Genomic DNA, 10,842 nt, shown 5'->3' with positions numbered 1-10,842 from the left:
CTACAGACTACTGTTTGACTTGGCAGTGGTCAGCCAACCATTGTCAGGTCTTGCCTTCGGGCCGCACAACCCAGTCATGTGGGGGTAATACATGACAACAGTCAAATAACCTATCAGGAATGTTTTTGTGATATTAGTGTTGTATGAGATGAGATATGTTTATGAAAATGCAGTATGTTCTGCCATGTGTTGATATATATATGTTTTCTAGATTCGACGAAACAGTATTGAATATGTTATGTATGATATATGTAGAACACAGAATACTCATGTTGCCACACACTTGTATTAGTTTATTTTCTCTTACTGAGAGGTTTCTCATCCCTAAATCTTATTAACTTTTCAAGAATCCCAGATAAGAGAGCGGAAAAAGCCCCACTGATCTAGAGTTGTAAGGTTGCCCTTTTTGAAGGGTAAGTTTTGTAGAGACAGTGAGATTTTGTGGGAAATGTCCCTAAATGTGATTTTTGAGATGTATATATGAGACACAGTGATTATCGTAACTCTGGTGTTGTAATGCATGATATGATGAGATATATAAGATTGTATGCTTTCTGCTGCTAGGGCTTCTACTGTATGTTCTGATATATCCCTGGTACCCATGGGTCCAGGTGGATTGTGACCTGCTGAGCTGGGATGTGAGATGTGTGGTACTGATTCTATGATGATATTATTATTATAAAAAAAATTGTGTAAATGAGCAGGTCATGACATGATCAGTCACCCCAATCTGTTCATTATGCACACGGAGACCGTTCGAGAGTGACAAAGGAAGAATTCCTTGTCTTCTAAAGGAGAATGAAAGATATGACTGCCTCCCAAAAGAAAATGGAGGACATGTTCAACCTACTCTTACAACAAAAGGGTTAGGGAGAACTTGTCCCCCACCACTAGCGGGTTGACCACGATTTACCCACGAAAGCATAAAACCCAAAAAAAAGTTATGAAAAATCTATTCCCAAAAAGAAGGTGGAGGACGTGAACAACATGGGAGTCAATGAGCAATGATCGAATGAGCTAAAGGAAAGAATAAAGAAGGTAGATCATATAGAAAAAATGATGAAAAAGGGTCAAACCAACCCCTCTTATGGAGAGGCCTCCTTAAAGTCGTTAGATCCACCCTTCACCAAAGAAGTCATGGAAGTCTCACTGCCCAACAAGTTCAAAATGCCAATTTTTGAAAGGTATAAGGCTCTACTGACCAAGTGGATCACTCGGACACCTTTAAGGTATTGATGCAACTATAGGGTGCACCCGATGCCATCATGTGTCGTGCGTTTGCAGTTACCTTTAAAGGTAATGCCAGGGCATGGTACCAAACCCTGAAGCCTGGGTCTATCAGCTCCTTCTCTGAGATGGAGCAACAGTTTACTGGCCATTTCATCAGCAATCAAAGGATCGTCAAAACCACAGCCCATTTGATGAGTCTTGTACAAGGAGAACGGTAGACGTTGAAGAAGTTTATACACCACTTCATCACATAAATCCTAGAGATCCACAACTTGGATCATAGGGTGGCACTGGCAGCCTTAACCATGGCCCCCTAGCCTGGAGCCTTCCTATACTCGTTAGGGAAGAAGCCACCAGCCGACATAGGAGAGCTGATGGCTAGGGCACAAAAATACATCAACTTGGAGGAGGTGATGGATACGAGGAGAGACCGGGCTGAATTGAAAAGAAAAGGGATTAAAGATATTGGCAAACCCTACAGGGCCGCGAAAAGATAGGAGAGGAGCAAGCCACAAAGCAGCTCCAAGGGATCGAGACATACTAGTAAGTTTCAATCTTATACTCCCCCAAACGCGCCTCGCACCAATGTGTTAATGCAAATACGAGGTAAGGGATACGTTTCGTGGCCTGAGCCTATGCGAACACCCTCGTATAAGTGAAATATGTCAAAGTATTGTTAGTTCCATAGGGTTCACGAACACGATACCGAGGAATGCATTCACCTCAAAAATGAAATTGAGACCCTGATAAAAAGGGGGCATCTGTTAGGGTTCGTGAAAAAAAAGGGATCGTCGAAGGGAGACTTACGAATAGAAAAAGCCTGAGGTAGAAGAGAAAGAAGAGCAGGTTATCTGAGAGATAGAAGTGATCTTCGGCAGACCCATCAGTAGTGGAAACAGCGGGGGTGCCCAAAAAAGGTATGCCAAACAAGTACTTTTAGCAGAGGAAAGGAAGTCAGACGGTAAGAAACAAAAGTAAGAAGACAATATCATATTCAACGGAGAAGATGAAGAGGGAGTACAACAGCCTCATGATGATGCCCTGGTGGTGTCACTACTAGTGGCCAACTACAAGGTGAGACAACTGCTGATAGACAACGGGAGCTCGGCCAACATAATATTCTGGTTGGTGCTCCAAGAAATGAAAATAGGTAAAGAACGTCTAAAAGCCATCTCCACCCCGTTGGTTGGATTCGGAGGAGATATGGTACATATGATGGGCATGATAATGCTCCTAGTGACAATGGGGACGTCCCCACAAAAAATCACCTTGATGGCAGACTTCCTAGTGGTTGATCGGCCATCAGTATACAACATCATAGTGGGCAGCCCATCACTCAACGCAACTCGAGCCGTGACATCTACTTACCACCTAAAGGTAAAATTCCCTACTCCACACGGGACGGGGATGATTAATGGAGATAAGTCCGCAGCCCAAATTTGTTATGTGATGGCATTAAAAGGTAAGAATGAGGCACGAGAGGCCCTAACTGTTGAAGACCTGGAGGTAAAGGGAGAATATTCGCAAATCGGCACGATTGACAAAGATCTTATGAATATCCGTAGGCGATCATGAGTGGTGTGTTCGAATAGTAAGTTGCTTATCAGACACTTTGAAAACAGAGCTGAGTAGATTACTGAGTGAGTTTGTGGACGTCTTTTCTTGGTTGGCTAATGACATGTCGAGGATTGACCTTGCAATCATGGAGCACAGGTTGCAGGTCAACCCGAACCACAAGCCTGTTAAACAAAAGAAGAGGAGCTTCGCACTGTAGTGGGTCAAGGTGATAGATGAAGAGGTGACAAAGCTAATAAAGGCCAAGTTCTTCACACAAGTCAACTACCCTGAATGGCTCAGAAATATGGTCATGGTAAAGAAATCGAATGGAAAGTGGCGGACGTGCATTGACTTCACAAATTTGAACAAGGTGTGCTCGAAAGATAGTTTTCCTCTTCCCCACATTAACCAGCTGGTAGACTTGACATCTGGACACAAGCTCCTTAGTTTCATGGATGCGTATTCAGGATACAACCAAATCTTAATGCACCCAAGAGACGAGGAAAAAATGGCATACATCACGGAAAGGGGGCTATACTATTATAGGGTGATGCCCTTCAGATTGAAAAATGTGGGGGCAACGTATCAAAGGCTGATAAATGGAGGCATACGTTGATGACATCCTTGTGAAAAGCCTGAAAGCAGAGGACCACCGCAAAGATCTAAGGGGGGCATTCGAGTTACTGCTCAAGTATCAAATGAAGTTAAACCATTATAAATGCATATTCGATGTCTCTGCAAGGAAGTTTCTAGGTTTCATGGTGACATACAAAGGAATAAAGGCTAACCCTGACAAAATACGGGCGCATAAGATAGTGTTGACCAACTTGCTGCTGAGACAAATCCTCCAACGGTCGGATACCTTAGGGAGAATGATAAGGTGGTCAGTCGAGTTAGGAGAATTCAATATAGATTACAAGCCGAAGCTTCCTGTCAAAGCTCAGGTGCTGGCTGATTTCATGGTAGAACAATCATACAAAGGAACTGAGGAGTCGAAGTCTTGGATACTACACATGGACAGATCATCGAATGGAGCCGGAGGGGGAGCAGGGTTAATCCTCACAGCACCAAACGACTTTGAAATTTTGTACGGATTAAGGTTGGAGTTCGCAACAACTAACAATGATGCAGAATACGAAGCCTTGCTGGCGGGTCTACGTCTAGCAGAATCACTTAGGGTAGCTCGACTTCAAGTCTCAAGCAATTCTCAACTTGTGGTTGAGCAGGTCAAAGGAGAGTTTGAGGCTAGGGTTCAGAAGATGAAGAAATACCTGGAAAGAGCCAAGAGTATATCAAAACATTCGCTTAATTTGATTTAGAGCACATACCACGAGTAGAGAATTCAAAGGCTAATGCACTGGCGAGATTGGCCTCAGCATCAAAGCCAGATTGAGAAAACTCCATCTACTTAGAAAGAATTAGGAAGCCTTCCCACGAGAAGATCAACGTCAATATGGCAACGATAGAAGTTAACGAGGAAGACTAAAGGACCCCCTTAATATAGTTCCTCTAGGATGGGTCCTTACCAGATAACAAGAAGCAGTCTGTGAAGCTGAGGAAGAAAGCAATCAAGCACACACTCATAAATCATGAGTTGTACAAACGATCCCTGACGTTGCCATACTTGCGATGCCTAGGCAGCAAAGAAAGAGTGTACGTGTCAAAAGAGATACATGAAGGGGTATGTGGGAATCACCTGGCCTGTAGAGCCTTAGCTTACAAGACTCTTCGGCAAGGATTCTACTAGACCACTATAACGAAAGAAGCAATCGAAATGGAAAAACGATGCAATAGATGCCAAAGGTGCGCGAGCATACCACACCTGCGAGCCAGTGTTCTCTCCCCCTTAAAGAGTCCTTGTCTTTTTGCCCATTGGGGACTAGATATTCTCGGACCGCTAGCACGAGCGACAGGGCAATGGAAATTCTTATTAATGGCTATAGACTATTTCACTAAGTGGGTAGAAGTAGAAGCCCTGACCCACATAATAGAGTGCAAAATTGCCAATACGTATGAACTTCAGTAGTCTACAAGTTCGGCATCCCTGCGACTATAGTTACAGACCACCGAAGGCTGTTTGACAATGATCGCTTCAAGAGATTTTGTGCCGACTTGGGCATAAAACTTCTATTTGCATCTGTTGCACATTATCAAAGTAACGGACAAGTGGAGAACATGAACCAAACAATACTACATTGTCTAAGAACGCGGTAGGCCTCATACGATAAATGGGTAGAAGAACTCCTGTCAATTATTTGGGTGTACCACATAACTCGACAAGCAGCTACAGGCGAAACCCCTTTCATACTCGCCTTTGGAACAGAGGCGGTCATCCCCGCAGAAGTCGGAATCCCTCCCAGCGAAGGAAACACTTTGACGAGGAGAGCAACAATGAAGAGTTAAGAGCGAAATTAGATCTCCTAGAGGAAAGACAGGACCAAGCATAGATGATGTTACGCCCCGACCTTCTAGGTGGGCCCGGAGTATCTTTGATACCATATATAAATGACCCACCCAAATAAGGGAAATCAGATGTTCCATACTAATCTACATAATCATATACAACAGAAAACATAAACATACATCATCTAATAAATCTTTCCAGAGTTTATAATTGTTTCCTCATATACATCCATATGTGCTAAAAACATAACCTACCATTATAGTTCCCCAAAAAGACAACCTGGACATAGCCCAATACGTACACAAGAACTTACATAAACTAACTAAAACAACTACGCTCCAGAATAACTCTAGAATGCTAGAACCGGTTTCCTGCAGGACCTAAAATAAGATTTGTATATTGAGGTGAGACACTTCTTAGTAAGGTAGATCGTATTACATCATTGTATGACTACATGAGTTTATTCTAGTAGAAAACAATTACACATTTAAATCATTCGCAAACTTGTAATATAGAAGAGATATATATATATAATTCCCGCATAAGATAATTCGACTCATAACAAGCGAGAGTCTCTGAGGTTGGGGTTGGGTACAGGCCCATAAACTGTACAATCCCTCGGCTCGGTACTCAAAGCTATAACTTTGCCCATTTTATTTTTAAATTATGTATATGCATAACGAACTCATATCAGCTTTGAAACATCATAACTACACCATTTACTTCCAACATGGAATCGGTTGTGCGTTTATAATGCTCTAATCTAGACCTAGGGTCACCAAGCTAGTCACGCTACTTTCTCCAGTCTGACTTGGCCCACACCACCTTGGTCCGTAAGTCAACCAGTGACCCTTCATACCAAGTCATCTATTTAGATACCCACACTCCAGAATAACGTGTGGTTGCATTGTATCTCTCATGCTAGCAATGGTACCATGCTCTCTTGGTAACAAGCTTTCTCAAGCGGTTCATATTTCATATATACAATTTATATTGAAAGCATAGTAACATGTTTTCATTCATAAAGCATTTAAGCAGTTTCAGTACTTTTCACAATTCATTCATTCATTCATTCTTTCATTCATTGGTATAAACCGGCACACACAACTCTCGGTTTAACCTTGGTACATGCATCTCTCGGTATTTAATCGGCAACTTTTTTCTACATTTCCTGATAACAATTTGGAACTCTAGTTCTCATATTTCATAATTATATTTCTCAGTTTAGTATATTTCCATTTAACATCTCATGTCACACTCATTTGGTTTAAAAAGTAATAGTATAGTAAGTGGTTCAGAAAGTATCATTTAAATTGAAAACAAGAGTTTCAAGCACCTCCTACTTTAGGTTTAACTCAAAAAAAAAACAAAAAAATGACTTTTATGAAAAATGGAGGCCATACCCCAAAACTCTAGTTTTTACCAAAACTGTAAAATCGAAAATCGGCAATTCCACCCAGTAAATTTTCCAAATAAGCAGTCATATCATGTATAATATCATAACCTACAATTCTACCAATTTAGATTTCAAAAATAACTGATGTAAACAAATCCCTTTACCTTTTTCTGTAAAAACGAACTTGAACGACTCGAAATAGCAAAACGCTTGAACTTTTAACCAGTGAAAACTCGAGTACTTGCTAGATGATGGATGAGAGACACAATCAGGAAGCAAAGAGGAGCTTGGAAAGGCTTTATGGTCAAAAAGTTTCAAAACCCTAGGAGAGAGAAGAGAGAGTTTTAAAATTCTAAAAAAAAAAAAATGAGCTCAAGCCTATTTATAGGTGAGCAGACCCAGAGGAAAATTGGCATCATTTTCCCCTGTATCCACAAAACCATCGCCAATTTTGTGGTTGATTGGCCCGATTGACCCAAAACTGTGGCTGATTTTCTTTCGACTCACAAAACCGTCACCGATTTGGGTCCCCACTTTCTAAATTCCTTCTCTTTTTTTTTTTTACTTTTTTATTTCGCTTTTATATTTATTTTCTTTAATTTTTCAGGCTCGGGTTTCTATAGATGAGAATCGCGGCATATCAACAAAAGGTGGTCAGGTATTGCAATGCTCGGGTTAAGGCGCGAACATTTAACCCAGGAGCCAAATAACTCCTTGGAGTACACCACATTCCTGATCAGATAATCGATTTGGATAAATCGAGGTTGACTTAGTGGTCCGTGAGTGGCTTGGACGAGTACGATGGAAGGATCGGCTCGGTGGTTCCTAAACTGCTCGAATAATATAACAACATCAGCTCAACAAGCGATTAGACGACTCGAATGAGTCAAGAACAAGACTGACGCCACTATGATATGGAAACGGCTCGGATAAATCGATAAGTTGTTCGGTAAGAACCAAAGCAGCTCGAACGAATACATGGCTAAAAAAAACAGAGGATACTACCTTTCAACAACATTCAAAGTTTTCCAACTTTAAAAATGAGTTTCAAAAATTCAAAACCCGTAGGGAGGGCAACTAATATACCCAAAAAATATCCTCATTAAAAAGTAGAAACAATTTCGATTCCTCCATTAAACTACCTTCCATAACCAATAGGAAGATTAAATCACTCACATTGATGAGAGGAGCGGTTACGAAAACATATTCGAAAACCTCCAAATCAATATCCATAAAGTCTAAATAATTTGAGGATGAAGAATTAGCATATCGATTCGCTTTCTTCCTTCCCGTTCTTAGTCCAGTGGAACCCATTTTTAGAAGGTTAGAAGGGGTGAGGTATTTTGAAATTGACATGAGACTTGTTACCTAATTCTAATAATTATCATTCTTATTGGAAATTTCAATTGAAAAAAAAATGCATTTCGAAATAGAATATGTTTTTGGTTCTATTTTTCTATTTTTTTTATATTTCGATTTAGTTTATATTTAGAAATAAAAAAAAAAAGAGACTAAGACTAAATAAAACAAAGAACATAAAACAAAGGGGTTAAGTGATACAAGTCGTTTTTTTTAGTCTATCTATTAAGGGGGAATCATGAAAAAGATGACCGATTCTTTCGTTCCCTTGGGTCACTGGCCATCTACCGGGAGTTTCGAGTTTAATACCGATATTTTAGCAACAAATCCAATAAATCTAAGTGTAATACTTAATGTATTGATTTTTTTTGAAAAGGGAGTGTGCGAGTTGTTTATTTCAAGAATAGTCTGGATTCAACCAGCTGCACTTTTTTTGTTATAAGGAAAAGTGCAAAATCCTATGAATTACTTCTGAATAAATTAAAAAATCATATGTAAGAACCATAGCATTTCGTGATTCATTGGTTAATTTACTTTGATTCTCCATCAACCAAGCGCAATAATGCGCTCATAAATACCGGATCACTCAAGGGTCAACCTCCATCATTATGAAAGGGGTAAGTGGGAAAGAGGTAAGGCATCTCATTGATACTCACTTTTTTACTATTATAATTAGCCTCTCAATAAATTCTCTTATTTAGGCATCGCAATGATCCTCCAAAATACACTTCGGGTCCTCCAAGGCATCCGTACCTTCTCTCTTTCAAGTGATCGTGATCGAGAAACGTTTTCAAAAATCGATCATTTTCATTGGTTAATTGCAAGTGATTTAATTCAATTTGAAGCTATCTGAAGTTAATTTGGTGCCATTTGCTTTCGCAAAACAATCTACTCTCTTTTCTTGTATATATAACAAAATATTGGACCGCAATACCATCTCACATTAACATTAAACGCAAAGCAATGAACACAAAATGTAAATAAACTAAATAATAAATTCAAAATAAGCTCATTCTAAATGTCCTTCAAAACACTTTAAATCTTCATTTGGTGATATTAAAGTGTGACATGAAGTGTAAAAGCCCTCCCTAAGATACAAGCCTCACATAAAGTGTATTCACAAATATCATGTCCTCCCAAAAGTTTTTTTTTTTTTCTCTTTGTAGAGAATAGAGAGTCCAAGAGAAAAGGCCCAAAAGCCATTTCCTATTGGTGGTGTCCCTTTAGAATTAGGGAGTTTACACAGTCAGCACTGTTGGCCATTAAGTGCCGCCACATGGCAATGAAACAACTTGGAATGTCTCCAATAATTGCTCACCACGTGGAAGTGAAGCCATTTTTTGTCCACCTTGGCATGCCGACGCCGCCGAGCTGACAGCCTTCCTCCTCCGCTTCGGCGATCCGTTTTCCGACGTTATCGTCGACGACGACGACGACGAAGACGGCTCCGGCGACGACCGCTTCGACGTAACTCGAACCGGGTCCGGTTCGCCTGAATTGACTCGGAGCGGGAAGTTGAGCAAGGCTCGCGAGCCGCGCATCCGGTAAGCCGCTCGGTCGTAAGCCAGCGCAGCGTCCTCTGCCGTCTCGAACGTCCCCAGCCAAACCCGCGCGCCGTTCTTCGCCGGGTCCCGAATCTCCGCCGCGAACTTCCCCCACGGCCGCTGCCTCACCCCCCTGTAATGCTTCCCCTTCGGCGGCACCACCGCCGGCTCCACCTTCTCCACCTTCGCCGGCGCCGCCGAACACTCTGCGAACCTGATCACCTCCGGCTCAATCTGCGGCTCCGACTTCACATTCGCCGCGAAATCAAAAGACCCACTTTCCGGCGGGGACGGAACCCAACCGACGTTCGCGGCGTCGCGCAAAAAACCATAAACAAGCATGTCCTCGGAATCGTTCTCCTTCAGGGGCAAGTCGCCCCAGTTTTCAGTGAACAAGCTGCTGAAGCTGGAGCTCCGGCAATAGACTGGAGCGCCGCCGGAGCCGGTGGCTGGAGGGAATAGGAACTCTGAATCGTCGAGCAGGTGTCGCTTTATTGACTCGAGCCGAGCGAAATCGGAGTCCATGGAAGCTAAGATAGGAGGTTTCAGTCGTGGGATTTCAAACAGGTGAGAAATTAAGAGAGTGGGACTCAGGGAGAGGCTATCGAATTTCAGTGAAAATGGGGAAGGGGATTTATAAATAGGGATGGGAAGAGGGAGATGCATGAACCTGGGGGTTTAGATTTTTCAAAGATTATATATTGTAATAATTTTCAAGGTTTTGATGGACTAGGTGCAGAATTGGGGATTTTTGGTTGGGGATGAATTTCTGTGAAGGTTCTTCTGATGGGGGAAGTGGGGTTCAGGGTTTTAGTCACGTGACGGATTTTAGTGAGGGAGGGGATGACGTCGTTTCTCCTGGATGGATTTCTTCGTCCATGGATTGCCCATTCCGTCTTGCTTGCGTGTGTGTTCCACGTTCTGATTTTGGAAAGCCCTGCTTTTTAATCTCCTAAGCTTTTCTTTTCCATTTTTCGTAAAATAAATATAAATATAAATAAAATAGGAGTATTTGCAAGGAAAAAAAATTATATATATCTTAAGCTTTTGATTTTATTTTATTTTTTTTAAATGAGATATGTAGTAGGATTCAAAAAACACTTATAACGAGTTTGGATAAAATATAATATAAAATTGTATTAATTTTTTTTTCAAATTTATACAAATTTAAATTTAAGATTTGAAGCCCCTACTACCAAACATATATATTCTTTGAGCCATTAAATATGCACTAAGCCTAAACTACACAACTAAACTTGTCTTTCATTTAAACAAATTTGCCTATTCAAACTATTGTTTCGCACGAGATAGTACAACGGCTAAAAATTGATTCTCATGTTCAAGGTTTTCAA

The 10,842-nt window shown here is 41.1% G+C and overlaps 1 protein-coding gene across 1 annotated transcript; it reads right to left on the bottom strand.

Moving 5' to 3' along the window:
* Positions 1–8,869: 8,869 nt before the first annotated feature.
* On the bottom strand, positions 8,870–10,413 carry LOC131164603 (ethylene-responsive transcription factor 2-like). The gene has a single exon (XM_058121907.1). It carries the CDS (start codon positions 10,154–10,156, stop codon positions 9,209–9,211), a length of 948 nt encoding a protein of 315 aa, XP_057977890.1. The 5' UTR covers positions 10,157–10,413; the 3' UTR covers positions 8,870–9,208.
* Positions 10,414–10,842: the final 429 nt, after the last annotated feature.

Source organism: Malania oleifera, chromosome 9 (genome assembly GCF_029873635.1).
Source record: "Malania oleifera isolate guangnan ecotype guangnan chromosome 9, ASM2987363v1, whole genome shotgun sequence".
Classification (NCBI taxonomy): domain Eukaryota; kingdom Viridiplantae; phylum Streptophyta; class Magnoliopsida; order Santalales; family Ximeniaceae; genus Malania; species Malania oleifera.
This window is presented reverse-complemented; position numbering and strand designations above follow the sequence as displayed.